This window comes from Artibeus jamaicensis, unplaced genomic scaffold, assembly GCF_021234435.1.
Source record: "Artibeus jamaicensis isolate MK-2021 breed Jamaican fruit bat unplaced genomic scaffold, CSHL_Jam_final scaffold_537, whole genome shotgun sequence".
Taxonomy (NCBI): domain Eukaryota; kingdom Metazoa; phylum Chordata; class Mammalia; order Chiroptera; family Phyllostomidae; genus Artibeus; species Artibeus jamaicensis.
The window spans coordinates 10,735,574-10,750,848 of record NW_026522047.1 but is presented as its reverse complement, the minus strand read 5'-3'; the positions used below and the strand labels follow the sequence as shown (position 1 = coordinate 10,750,848).

At 38.4% G+C, this 15,275-nt stretch overlaps 1 protein-coding gene and 1 pseudogene across 1 annotated transcript; both read left to right on the top strand.

Moving 5' to 3' along the window:
- The first annotated feature begins 318 nt into the window (after positions 1-318).
- PABPC4L (poly(A) binding protein cytoplasmic 4 like) lies at positions 319-3,899 on the top strand. Its single transcript, XM_037130008.2, has one exon. The coding sequence runs from the start codon at positions 1,188-1,190 to the stop codon at positions 2,298-2,300; it is 1,113 nt and encodes a 370-aa protein (XP_036985903.1). The 5' UTR covers positions 319-1,187; the 3' UTR covers positions 2,301-3,899.
- Positions 3,900-13,404: 9,505 nt separating this feature from the next.
- LOC128626327 (alpha-enolase-like) lies at positions 13,405-14,234 on the top strand (annotated as a pseudogene).
- Positions 14,235-15,275: the final 1,041 nt, after the last annotated feature.

Here is a 15,275-nt window from a genome sequence, read left to right as displayed (position 1 = left end):
TTGTAAAATTGACTCTGAAAACAAAACAAAACAAAACAAAACCACAAACCAGGTGCCATGGAGTCTAGTAAGGGGGATCGAGCAGTAGTTGAGGCTGGACCATGGCAGGAATCCTGCAGAATCGTGCAGAACGAGGTGCCAGTGTTGGAACCTAGCCCAGAATGGGAGGAAGCCTTTGGAGGGCTTTGAGCTTAAGTGACAGGCCCTGATCCCCAATTGGAACAGTGCCGCAGTGAGACCCAGCGCGCCCCCGCGGGTGGGTGGGCGATAGGGCCCCTCCCCCGGGCTGCCATTTTCCACCCAAGTCGCCGCCTCCAGCTTCTCAGCTTCACCGTCCGAGGGGGGTGGGAAAGGAGAGATAGGGGCGGGCGAGAGGAAAACACTCTCAAAATATATTGAAAAGAAAACATCACCCTTGGCAGCGAGTGCGCGGGAAGTTCGGCGCGCGAGTTCCGGGTTTCCCGCCCGCCCCGCCGGCCGCACCGGGTGAGCCCCCAGACCCCGCTCCGCGCTGCCTGCCTGCCGCGTCCATCCCCGCGTCCGTCCGTCTGTCCGCTTCCCCATCCCCCATCCGCCTTCCCCGGGCCTCGCTGGATCTGCGGGTCGGAGACTAGCGGAGGCTCCGATCCCCGCAGCCCCCGGATTCCCGGCCGCAGCGCGTATCCCCGGCGCCTGCACAACCCGGTCCCCGGCGGCTCCGGGATCTGGCCGGGCCCCACGCTTCGCGTCCTGGCCGCGGCCTCCAAGGCCACTTGTGGAGCTCCAGTCCCCACGGCTGTAACTCTAAACTAGCCGGAGCGAGGCCTATTTTTACTCGGAAACCAGCCACCGGAGTGTGCGTGCGGAGCGCTGCGGCTGCTGGACTGCGGGCCAGCCCGCCACTTGAGGCTTTTGCGCACCTTGGCCGGGAAGGAACGTCTCCTGCCAGCCACTCTCCGCGGTTTGAAAGTTCTGTCTCAGGTTTCCAGGGAGGGCCTGGTTGGTTGGTTGCCGGGGGCCTTTTGGTGAGCGTATTGCTTGAGCCTGGGGGAGCTGTCCCTGAGCCCCATCTCTCCAGCTCTGAGCTGTGAGCCCAAGGACACCAGGCTGAGTCCGGGCCCAGGTGTGGCTTGGCTACCCTCCTGCAGGAATATCTATCTGTGAGAGCTTCTGGGGCTAGGGTCTCGCAGTTTGGGGGCAACAGCAACATGAGTGTCGATGCCAAGTACCGCCAAGCCTCCCTGTATGTGGGCGACCTCCATGCGGACGTCACCGAGGATATGCTGTTCAGGAAGTTCAACCCCGTGGGGACTGTGCTGTCCATCCGCATCTGCAGGGACCTGGTCACCCGCCGCTCTCTGGGCTATGCCTACGTGAACTTCCTGAACCTGGCCGATGCCCAGAAGGTCCTGGACACCATGAACTTTGAGGTGATACAAGGCAAACCCATCCGGCTCATGTGGTCTCAGCGTGACGCCTACTTAAGGAAATCTGGAATTGGGAACGTGTTCATCAAGAATCTGGACAAATCCATTGATAACAAGATGCTTTACGAACATTTCTCAGCCTTTGGGAAGATCCTGTCCTCCAAGGTGATGAGCGATGAACAGGGATCCAGGGGCTACGCATTTGTGCACTTTCAGAACCAGACGGCCGCAGACAGGGCCATCGAGGAGATGAACGGGGCGCTGCTTAAGAACTGCAGGCTGTTCGTCGGCCCATTCAAAAACCGCAAGGAACGGGAAGCTGAGCTCCAAAATAAAGCCCATGAATTCACCAATGTTTACATCAAAAACTTTGGAGATGACATGGATGATGAGAGACTGAAGGAAGTTTTCAGCCAATACGGCAAAATCGTGAGTGTTAAGGTGATGACCGATTCCAGCGGGAAATCCAAAGGCTTTGGCTTTGTGAGTTTTGATACCCACGAGGCTGCCCAAAGGGCTGTTGAATATATGAACGGGAAGGACATATGCGGACAGATGGTTTTTGTAGGCCGGGCGCAAAAGAAAGCCGAGCGACAGGCCGAGTTAAAGCAAATGTTTGAGCAGGGGAAGCGAGAAAGATATGGGCGGTGCCGTGGGGTGAAGCTCTATATTAAAAACCTCGATGAGAGCATTGATGAAGAACAACTACGGCGGGAATTTTCTTCGTTTGGATCAATCAGCAGAGTCAAGGTAATGGAGGAAGAAGGACGAAGCAAAGGGTTTGGCTTGATCTGCTTCTCCTCTCCAGTGGAGGCCGCTAAAGCGATGGCTGAGATGAATGGTCAGGTCCTGGGCTCCAAGGCGATCAACATCGCCCTGGCCCACCGGGCCTAGGACGGACTTCCTCCGCCAGCCAGTGAATGCAGCAGGTCGGGGAATGAGCAGTCTCCGCCTGCATTGTCCTCAGTCAAGTTTCATTCCCATGTGGTGTCCGCTTAGTAAACTGTGATAAAAGGTTTTGTCTACAAAGCTATTTTTTTTCTTTTGAGGAAAAATAAATGGACCTTAGAAGGTTGGTTTATTTTACAGAGGCACATCTTTTAAAATACTGTATATTTTTCTTATTATGTTGTATTCATAGTGATGGGTATAAAGAGATGCATTTTTATTATACATTTTGAACCAACTGAAGTGAGGTAATGGAGTATATTACATATTTTCCCTTATTTTAATATTATTGGTTAGCTTTATTTTCTTCTATGGGAATATACTCAAGATAGTCGTTTTACCTAAGGATGGCAAAGTAATTTATTTTTGCACACAAATATTCTCTAATTTCTCATTGAGTTTTTATTTTGAGAAACCAAAATTTTAAAGGTGTCTAGTAGAAATCCGATATCTGATTTCATTTTGAATTAGTGTTTAAAATACTAGAAAATAGCTGAACTTCTTTTTTTTTATTTATGTCCTGACATGATTGATTTTCTGATGGCTGAAATTAATGATGGAGATTTTCAGTGTTGCCTACAAACCTGCTTTATGGGATATTTTGCTATTCTTTCTATTGGTTGGCTCTAATTCAGTTGCTTGCTAGTGATCAAAATTGTGACATGAATAGTAAAACCTTAACTTCTACATTCCTTAAGGTAGAAACCTGTATCAATTTAAGCAACAAAAGTTGGCTTGCTGTTAGTTCTCTGCATACCCATATAGCTTAATAGAATGCCTTAAGTTTCTATCAGATACCCTATATTATGAAGTTCATATATAGAGAGCATGGAAATTATGCTGAACAACTGTGTTTAAGTGTCTGTTTTATACTGTTCCATGTAGTAATATTGTCTCAGGGTTCAGAAAAAAGTTGCTTTATTTCGATGAACTCTTGTCTCCCTTTATTAGACCATGAGAGCTATGAAACCCATCGAAGGTCATTTTTAGCCTTGATTGTCATCAGAAGCTCACTAATTAATTTTCTGATAAATTGAACTTAAGTCAGCCTGTTTTCTAGCATAATTTTTATTTTAGTCCCATTTCTATACTTTTTCTTCTTTGTCTGCCTTTCATCTATACCACTTAGCTCATTTTTATACTTTTAAAAAGGGCTTTATTATATTGATTATTGCTACATGCTGTTTGAAACCCACTTTGAAAATAGAGACAAAGTTATTTATTTGCACTTAAATAATTATTTTTAAAATTCTACCTTGCTCATACCAAAGGGGTCTAGAAAATTACTGTTTTACTTTTTTAAGCTGCTTAGCTATTTTCTGTAACCACGTAGTCAAAACTGTTTCATATGTTAGAAGTACAAAGGAAATATTAAAAATTTAGACAGTTCTTTAGCTATGAAAGAATGAGAAACAGCTGTTTATTTTTGTATAAACTATATGTTTAGTAATCACACATTTTCTAAATTAAGTCCTCCCCTAGACAATGAAAAAATCATGGACAATAAAAACAATTATAGCAACATATAATCCTATCATGCAGATAAAGTCTGCTAAAAATTGATTGCCTATCTCCATTTTTTCTATGCATATACACAAAATATAATTTAAGAAAAATAGAATCATTATTTGAAATCACTTTTCTAATTTAACAATATGCGACAGTCAACATTTGTTTCCACAAATAATTGTGTTCTTATAATTTTAAAAACCTTTATTTTTCATTTCATATTTGTACCATAATATAGCAAATTCCTGTTGATAAATGCATGGAATACTAGACTGACCCTTCTGTTTCTTTCCTTCTATCGTAGTCAGCTTTTAGATACCCTTGCATTTGTGTCTGCTCATATATCCATTTATTTTCCTAAGAAAATGTATATCTCATCAGAATTAATGTTTAAAAGAAAAACAATAATTTTAATAAATTATTTCACAATTGCTGTCCAGAAAACTTATGCCACTTACATTCCCGTGATCTGTGTGTTCTTATATACCCTGAAAGCAAGGGACTTCAAGTTGTAGGTCAATTCAACATGATATATAAAACATAATATTTCATGGTTACTTTTACTTTTTTGTTGCTACAAAGCTAAACAGCATTCCTTCTATTTATTGGCCATTCATATGTTCATATTCATGAGCTAATGTTTCATGATCGTAGTCTATTTTTCTGTTGGGGCATATTTTATTTATATGGATTTATTAGATTTTTTTAGATATTAAGAACAGAGTTAAAGACTTTTTTCCTCACTATTCTCACTTCGTTTATAGTTTGGAGGGTCATTGCACAGTTAAATATTTAACTTAAAATGTTCAGTCTTTTTCTTAGATAACTTTGATGCTATGTTTCAAAACACTTTGAACACCTCCAATATCTTTATCCCATACCCATGCAACTCATCTGTACTGTTCTCTGTTACTTTCAGAGTTTCATACTCTCAGCATTTTATAAATAAAACTTTTGTGTAGAGAGTATCTTATCCACAAACTATAGTAAATCTTTTCAAAGTGTCTTGCTTTTCAATATTTACTAACATGTCTCAGTAGATACTGATCTATTGTAAATTTCCATGTGAAATGTACCATATATGATAACTCTAATTCATTGCTTTTACGAATCACTGTGTCGATAGCGTTTACCTCCAAAGCAGAGTTTTTAAGAAAGTGCACCAGGATGGGAAATGTACTGGGTGTGCCAGGCCTTGGCATCTCTTCCTGCATAATCCAGTCTTTCAAAGTGTTCAAATATTTGAACAATATTTCATAGTGCTTACCATGGCCAGGTAGCTCCGTTAGTTAGAGCATCACCCCGATGTGCCAAGTTTGCGGGTCCAATCCTTAGGGCAGATGTAAGAAGCAATCAATGAGTACGAAAATAGGCGGAAGAACAAATCAATCTCTCTGTGTCTCTCTCCCTCTTTCTCCCCAGCTCCCTCACCCCTTCCTTTCTCTGGTAAATGGATTACCAAAATAATGTCAGGGACCTGTGTTCTCTCTTATGGGCACAAGGAATTAATAGGATGAGATATCAGATGTCTAGATGAAGTATAACCATTGTTTTATGGCACAGTAATCTACCATTTAGTAGGAATTGCTTACTTTTAATTATTTAGCTTAAGAAATAATTAAAGTCAGCTTATAAAAATATGTGATACTGTGGATTTTCTTGATTAATTTATTTAAATTTTGCTTATTCTAAATGGTGTGTGTAATAATATCAAGTTTTCCTAGTTGGTAGTAGAGGTTCTTTCTGTCAAAAAATGTGATGTTTGTGTCCAAGTGCCTTGATTACGTGAGAATCGTAGCTTTTCTGATAAGCCTTCCAGTGAAGCTAGTTTACATAGAGATGCCTTGAGCTGCTGCTTCTAATCTTGCCCCCCTCCCCCCACACCCATTGTCAAGTTGTTGCGTAGATGCCAATGCCGGCTTGCATGTACAGCCAAGTCAATAAATGTGCCTTTTGACGTTTTATTTTTAAATGGAAATTTATTGTTGCTAAAAATAAGCTTTATTTAAAGTGGCTTTGAATTTGTATTTTATGTGCTTAATATTTCTGTAAATCCATGTTGAGAAGATCAAATAAAGTCTAATCCTTCCGTGGTAAAGACATGTCTGAAAATGATTTCTATTTATTGACTTTCTAAGTGTTTCTAATTTTTTTAAAGGTCAGGTTTTTTAGGAGCGAGCTGAAAACCACTCGCATTTCTTAAATGATGGTACATATATTGCATGTTGTGTAAGACCTACTCTCATATGAACTAGCATTTCTTTGTTGAGTTGCTAATAATCGTGGAACCATGTCCAAGAACCATTAATATAGATCAAGTTTTCAACTGACATTTTAAAGATGCCTCTGAATTGAATTATTGAGGTAAATTTGTTGAGAATTTCAATTTAGCTTACTTGTATTATAGTTGGAAAATATACTTCCTAATGTAATTTTTATAAAGTAGGTTAAAAAACAGTAGGCGAAAAGAACATTTGAGATCTACGTTCTAAAAGGCAAAACAAATTAAATAGCCTGAGAATAGCTTTGGCTTCTTATGACAAAAACTCCCAACTCACATTAGGAAAGGAAATTTTACCTAAAATATCCAGACTTAACTTATCTCTGGGTGCGGTGCGTGAGGACTTCACTGCTATATCTCCTGGAGTCAGTCTCTCGGTTCTTTGCCTTTCATATCTGAGCTTCGTCTCCGGGCAAATGGCAAGATGGTTACAGAATTTGCCATCACACTGGGACACAGCAGCATCCAGGTGATGCCTTTCCTGGAAAACGTTTAACAACCTTCCCCCTCAGTTTTCACCGCCCATTATGGGTCCAGAGGTGCCACAAGTCTAGTACTGAAGCTGAGAGAGGAGTCAACGCCCCAAGTTCTATGCAGAGCGGGCTTATGATACGAAGAAATGTGTAGACATGGGTGTAAGGATATTCATCCACTAAATTCTGGATACTTCTTTAAAATTATTTCTCTCTAATTTTGAGTTCTAGCATTTAATATTTTTCTTTAACTTTTACTCACAAATAGATTTTACAATTATTTTTCCTCCCTACAAAGAAAGAGTTTTTAACCCTTGAGCCAACCTGGTGATTTTCTTCTATCTCAAGTTGTAGGATCATGTGCAATGAATTCTGCATAAAGTTAAATTAATTTTTGTTTGATAATAGGACTCTAGTTTTTACACATTTATATATTCTATTAGTTCTAAATTATATTTGAAAAGGTCAGGTTCAATTTATTCACCCAAATGGGTTTCCGAAAAAATAATTATCAACAGATTACAAATGGCCAAGAGTGTTCCCAAGTAAATCCATGTTCAGTAAAAAGTTACATGCCTACAAAATGGTTCTGATATCCAAAAAATAACCATTCAGATAAATTAATGGATGCTAATTTTCTCTACTAAAGGATTTATTATTAGGTTCTTTACTACATTTAAATTATAAGAATTAACAAAACTGGACTTAACCCAAAGCATTTCAATATGTTTTTCTGTACTACCCAGAGGTGGTATAACCCTCACACATTTTAACCATATAAATGTATATTTTGAAAATCCATATAAAGAAAATTCTGAATTACAATACATTAGGATTTGCATTGGTTATGTCAGATCATTTGCAGGTTTGCTGAGAAGGAATGTTTATAGCTATACGTTGGTTTTGTCTATGCTCATATCTTATTTTGGAGTTCACAGAATGCTCTTAACTATATTGAAGTTCCCCTGAATGGAACAATTGTATGCATCAAGCAAGGGAAGAAAAGTGGTTCTCTTAGTGGCATTCTTCGCCATAGTAGAGAAAATGTGTCGCTTCTAAGATATATTGGCTGTTTGTACAACGATATTGCATCAGATTTTGGTAACCATTTTATCTTTACATCACCTTAGATACTGCAAATAGTCCCAGTTTGAAGTTCTGCAAATACTAAGAGCTCATTTAAGTTTCAAAGGCTATGTCACTGAAATGGTGCATGAGATTATATATATATATACATATATATATATATAATTTTTGCATAAAGTTAGTATTGGTCACGATTCATTGTGTTGTATGTTTGTGTGTGTGTTTGAATTGGTATTTCTGGTGAGATTTGCTTTTCTCAGGAAACTGTACCTGACAGTCTGCAGTGAATCACAATTTTGATTTACATTCCATTTTATCTTTGTCAGTGTTCCAGTGCCATAACCAAAGCCCTGCGGTCTGACATATTGCCACTTCTAGTTCCTTGAAGTTAAAAGCAGCCTTTAAAGTAGTAATTCCAGCAAAGCTTTCATAATCAAATATGTACTTCAATTTGAATTCAAGCCATTTCTTAGAATTATAACTAGACTATTTTTACACATCATTATTTTACTAAATTACCAAGGGAGGTATTAGAGATGATAATCTACTTATATTCACCACTCTATTCACTAACATTTCATATGTAATACTTATACAAGTGACCTTTATATTGCACAGATTACAATTAGTAAGAAGTGATTGGTGCTCAGGTTATATGGTAATCTTATTTTTATTTACCCAAAATGATTTTGGCAAGCGCAAATTTGATTATATCATTGGTTTAAAAACCTCTTGTGGCCTTCCTTTAATCTTAAAGCCAGACTGTCAGGTATAAATCTGTACCAGACCTAGAAGACTTTGAATTCTTTGGTCCTTGTCTATCTTTTCATTCTTTCTTATGCTATGATTTCCCTTGTTGCTCAACATGCTGGAAATCAAGTATTTCAGCTCCTTTAAAGTGTCAGGCTAATCCCTGCCTCACTCAAAGCTTTAACATTTTATCAGATAGGGTGCTCATAAAATGCTCGGGTAAAAGGATTGAAAGAAATATTCCAAATGGCTTATAAAAACACTTTGAAGTGATTTATTACCAGATTAAAATAAGTAAGAAATCATCTTTTGGTAATGGAGGGGTTTTATTTATTTTTTTTTATTTTTCCCCCCTCACAAGTTTCAAGGAAGTCTCCCTAGAGGATGTTACTAGATGGAGACAGATACACTTTTTGTTGGTGTGTTTGTTTTAAATTAGACCACAGGGCATAGAGTTGTTAAGAGATAAAAGCAAATCTTTTGCAAAGGTCACGGAGGCTCACCTTTCAATAATTTAGAGTGTCATTTTTTAATATTTTATTAGTATTATTTTAAGTGACAACTCATTTTTCTTCCTACCTAGGCTTTGTCATGTTTCAGGCTGTGGTATGGGTGTATTTCTATGTGGGAGTTCCGATCTCATTCTAACAGAACTCACGCTGGAAACTGTGCTGCCGTTGAAGAGGAAAGAGCAAAGGAGTCATTAGAGGGATGAAATGTACAGCCATAAAAGTACATTTCACAGCAAATCATTATATCTTACCGCATCCACAGTTGGGTATCAGCTTGAGAGTAACACATAGTCGCAGGATAAACCTGAGAAAGCAGGTGCAAACACTTTTGGGAAAATCTACATATTGATGAAGGGTATGTATTTAGTTTTGTATTATTTAAGATAATTTTATTAAATAAAAGAGAACATACACATAGAAACACAGACAGATATTTATGCATATAACTTGATAAATAATACAAAAGTAATTATATTCATAAAAATAAAATTGAATACATCTCTTTTGATCCAAGCAAGGCAGATGAAATGGCCATAAATTTTGTAGGATTTGAAGTACTGAACATTGTCATCCATAACTTACAGCTTATATATTAAAATCAACCAGATAAAGATACTACATTTCTCAAAAGTTAATGGAAAATGGTCATGAAAATTAACTATTTTATGTCACAGAGACTCAAGCAAGCAAAATATAATCAAAGACGTTGAAATTGAGAACAGGCTGATAGTGACCAGAGGGGAGGGGATAATGGGGGGGAGGGGAGGGTTTACCGGAACAATTATAAAAGACACATAGACAAGAACAATGGGGGGTGGAAAGGGAAGGGAGGCGGGGAGGGTTGGGGTGGCGGGGAGGGGTGAGAGGGAAGGGCAGAAAACTGCACATGAACAACAATAAAAAATGTTTAAAAAAATTAAACAAAGGGCATTCTATGAACTCTTTTTAGTAAAACCAGATATTTATAACACAATGTAAAACTATAAAAAACAAAAATGTTTTTCTACCTAGAAATTAAACATGGTGTTAAACAAGTCTTGGATAAAACTAGAAATACTTCATCCTCAAACTTCAACATCTCTCAAAGTGGTAACAGGACATACTGAAATCTGGGGTGAAACGAAATTATCAGAGAAAATCTGATAGCATTAAACATAGACTGGTATCAATTCCAAAAATAAATATAAAATTTAAAAAAAATTATTGAAAACCCACATTAAATTAAACCAAAAGAAGCCCTGGCCAGTGTGGCTCAGCTGGTTGGAGCGATGTCCAGTAACCCAAAGTTGTAGGTTTGATCCCCAGTCAGGGCACATGCCTAAGTTGCAGATTCAGTCTTTAGTCTGGGTGCAGGCATGTGTGATCCCCATCTAGGTACCAGTCCCTGCTCCAAGCACATACAGGAGGCAACCAATGGATCCTTCTCTCTCACATTAATGTTTCTCTCCCTTCCTCTCTCTAATGGTAATGAAAAAAATGTCCTCAGGTGAGGATAAAAAATATAATAATAATAAACCAAAACAAGACAGAATAATTTGAGAGCTTTCAGGTCATTTAGTTAAGAATGATCAACCTAAGAAGTCAAGTTACTTATTTTTCTTCCCCAAAGATGCAGCATTAAAATTACAATCATTAACACAACATGACCACTATTTATCTATAAAGATACAAATCTTTAAAATTGAAATATTTCAGACTTATCAATGGACACAGTACTTTTCAATAGTCATTGAAAATCAGCCATTACTACATAACTTTTATAATAATTTACAGTATGTCTACAGGCATGCCTTAAAGACATTGTAGGTTCAGTCCTAGACCACTGCCATAAAGGGAGTCATAATCTTCTTGTCAGAGGGGGGCACCTTCAATCTGTACAGAATACAACATTGGTGAGGACCAATGCAATAAAGTGCAACAAAACAAGGTGTGCCTGTATATTGTATTTCAGGAGACTAATTGTTTTCCAGAATCTATTGAAATATTACTGCTTTCCTGTTCACCCACACTCATAAGACCATTTGGATGAGTATGATGGTTTCTGTTTGATCAATATTAATTTAAAGCTGTTAGATTTCCTTGGAGAGCTAATCAAGAAGGTGGGAATTTTTGCACATTAATGTTGTCAAGTGACAGATTTAAGAGGTAATGAACATTATTTAGTTAAAAAGAAAATGGCTGTCCTCATGCAATTACTTTTAGAGGAATCCTTAGTCACAACAAAAGCTGCGTGAGTCAGTTAAACATATGTCTCATTCTGTAATTTCTACCTCTTAACGATCTGTGATCCCTTGGGTCAAGATTACTGTAGAAATACAAAGAGAACCCTAAAACTAAATAATTTCTATTATAAAATGAACATGTAAATTATCTGCTAAATTACTTGTACTTAATTAGTGATTTTGCATAATGGCGTGCATTCTCTTTGGGTCTCTTCCGGCTCTGACAGATAACACTTCACAAACGTTACTTACGTTCCAATTACAGCACAAACCTTGTGGAAATGTACGCGTAATCTAAATATGCAAACGTGAGCAATCCTGGTATTCCTTAGGCAAACTGTAATTCAACATTTCTGTTAAAAGGTACCTTGGTTCATTCAGAGCGTGGAGTTTCTTATGCTGTTATTTCTAACATGAGACTCTAAAAATGACAATTTTTTAAAAAGTTTTTAAGTGGATAACGCATTGTACAATGATTAGAATCAGCTCGTTTCAGTTTTAGTTTAGAATTTCCAGCTCAAAAATATTTATATTCTGGTGTAAAAGCTGTCATTTTTTGGTAGGTAAGATTAAGATAACTGTGGAACGCATAGCTACTACTAATCACACCAGGGAGGTGTTCTACCTGGATTGCTCTAACCTGGTTATAGTTGCTTTGCATCTTAAGCTGTGATGGGGATCAGAGTTTGCCACCCCAAAAATGCCTTTTGAGTTACTCATTTTAAGCTGGTTATTTTTAAGAAATAAAAGACTGAGAAGGAACTTTTGACCCTCCCTCTTTACCTGCCTAAAGGAAGGCAGTTGGGAAATTCTGTTTTGGAAGGGAACCTGGCATTGTCACCTTAGCTGATCACCTTAGCACATTCTCACTGACATATACGAGTTAAGTGTGGCAGACGGGGAGGATCCAAGCAAGTCTGTTAAATCCCCCTGTGCTGCCTTGTTTCTTGGTGGCCAAGAAATAATTTGTTCACCATATGTTTGCTTTCTTCATCTACCTGTGAATTACCTATTTTCCCTTTTACTCTTTGTCCAATATTAGCATCAAATGCCCAATGTGTCCTGGGGTCTTGTGTTCTTCTGATGTTTCTGCACAGACATAAGTAATAAATGTGGGCATCTTCTCCTATTAATCTATATCATGTTAATTTAAGTATTGGTCCAACCAGAAGAACTTAGAAGGTTCAACTAGCTAGGGGGAAGGTAAGGGGAAACTTACTTTTTTACTCCCATGACCAGCAAACTAAAATATATAAAATCAAAATAAAACCCAACAGTTAGTTCTTCGAAATGCTTTATGATTAATAAAAACTTGGTAAGGCTTATAAAAAACAGACTAAAACAGTAATAATAAAAGGAACATCACTCATAATAAGCAAATGGTAGAATACTATAAACATATTTTAATGTGTTGATAATTTTACAAAGTCCATGAAAATATGATTTATAAAGCTGAAACAAGAAAGAATAAAAAATCTGATATTAAAATCCTTTTACAGCTCAGGTGGCTTAGCTGGTTGAAGCTGCATCATACACCAGAAGGTTGTGAGTTTGATTCCTGGTGAGGATACAAATCTAGGTTGTGGGTTCAGTCTCGCAGCCAGGATGGGTGTGGAATGCAACCAATGGGTTTTTCTCTCTCACATCTCTCTCTTTCTCTCCTCTCTTTTTCTAAAACCAATAAACATATCCTCAAGCGATGATTAATTTTAAAAATATTTTCACAAAGAATACTCCAAAACCAGAAGTCATCATCAGTGATTTTTTCCAAAATTTTCAGTTAAAAATTCTAAGACTCTTACTTAAAATTATTCATAGAACATAAAATTATAATACTTATTAACTTAAAATGTAACATTCTTGAGTACAAAATCTAAAACTAGTATTAAAAGAAAGAATAATTATAGCCAATTCCTATCATAGATATTAGATGCAAAAAGCTAAAACAAAAAGGTTATTATAATAAGAAATTATTTTATCAAAAAATTAACAAACCCGAACCATAAAAAGAGGAAAATAGTTATTATTCATATATATGACAAAGGACCTGATTTCATATTATATGAAACACTCATAAATTAATTGATAAAAGAATGACAACCCATTAGAAAACTGGGAAGAGATTTACAAAGACATTTAAAAAATGAGGCTATTCAAATAACTAATATGGATGTAAAAGGCCACTTAACTTTATTTGCTGCAAATTAAAATGACATTATGACACGACTGTCTGATGATTCTGGAATCATCTCGCCAGTTCCCGCCCTCAGTGTGATCGAAGGTAGTTCTTACCCTGGCCTTCAGATGCTCGTGCAAGGAGTCTATGTTCCTTCCTGTTGGTGCAATAAACTTTAGGGAACCCTTGTGCATTGAACGGAGTTTTATCACAACCTGGGAAGCGTTATCACGAAGAAATATATGAAAGACGCCACCACTGCCCAGGATGAGGGCAGTCTGGCTCCTGGAGAATAAAGCCGGCCACCTGGATAACCTCGTCACTGGCATGGACGTGGCTGCCTATGAATTCGTCAAGTTGGGAAAACATTACCTGAAATTCAAGTCACCCAATGATTCCAGCAGGTACATCACACCTAATGAGCTGGATGAGCTGTACTAGCCCTTCATCAAGGACTACCCAGTGGTGTTATTGAATATCCTTTTGATGAAAGTAACTGGGGAACTCAGCCAGTGTAGAAATCCAGGAGCGGGGGTGGGGGTAGCGATCTCACAAGGAAGAGCCCTAAGCTGATTTTCAAGGCGGTGGAAGAGAAATCATTCAACTGCCTCCTGCTCAGTGTGAACCGCACCTGCTCTGTGTCTGAGTCTTCTCAGCTGGGTTACCCGGCCTAGTCCAGTGGTCGGGGCATCATGGTGTCTATCTCATTCATCATTCTGGGAAGACTAGCGCTCTGCCCTGGGCAGATCCGGGCTGGTGGACCTTGATGATCCGAGCTCCCGACAATACAACCAGCTCCTCAGAACTGAAGAGGATCTGGGCAGCGAGGCTGTTTGCCCATAGGAACTTCAGAAACCCCATAGCTAAGTAAGCTATGGCCAGGTGAGCCCTGAGTCACTGGTAGGCTGGTCAGACCCCTGCTCCTGACGTTCACCAGGGCAGTTCAAGGTCCCAGTTCATAGTTAACTCCCCTCTCTCACTCCTGTTATGTTCTCTCACTGCTTCCTTTGAGCTGCCACTGCAGCCGAGCTTGAGCATCCTTAGCCCTGTTGGACACCCTAGTTCTGTAACCACGGGATCCACCCACGTCATTGTTCTTCTCACTTGGCTTCTCATCAAGTGTCTGCAGCCACATGTATCCATAGTGTAACCTCTCCCGGGTCCCCAGGCAAGACTCCCTGCAAAATAAGAACTCTGTGACCAGGAAAAAAGTAAATGATCAGAAAGCACATTTAATTAAGAGAAATTATTATCAGAAGAAATTTTCTACAATTGTTTATTTTATTCTTATAATAAATGTTATTTTTGGTGAACAAAGAAAAATTTAAGTAAAATGATTTTTAGTAAGTCCTGGGAAAAGTCTAACCATGTTTTGGGGAATAATGGTTTTTTTTTTTTTGGACACAACTGTGAGGTCTTAGGTTTCTGTTCTTTTTAGTTTTCATTGTGAAGCATAACAAACATACATTAAAGTATATAGAATACCATTGGCTCCACGATTTTCTCACAAATACCTGTGTAATCACAAACAGGTCAAGGGGAGTTTGGGCGGCATTCTAGACCTTTCATGTCCCTTCCAATCCTCCTTCGTTCTTTCCCCAAAATAAACACTACCCTGAATTCTAGCAGAATAGTTTGTGCTGCATTTTGCTTTCTAAACTGGATCAAATAGTGTGTGTTTTAGGGGGTCTTCCTTTAGTTACTTAATATAATATTTGTGGATCCATCCCCATTTTCATGACTATATATATTTAATTTATTAATATACTCCAATTTATTTATCCATTAAACTACTTATGTACATTTAGGTTATTTTTTAGTTTAAACTATCATGAAGAATGTTACCGAACATCAAAAAAATCACTGAATTCGAAATCACCATGCATGTGAAGGTATTGCTACTGTATAAGCA

What these genes read in the sequence shown, in the direction of transcription:
- PABPC4L (XM_037130008.2), top strand. Translation starts at nt 1,188, where the DNA reads ATGAGTGTCGATGCCAAGTACCGCCAAGCCTCCCTGTATGTGGGCGAC.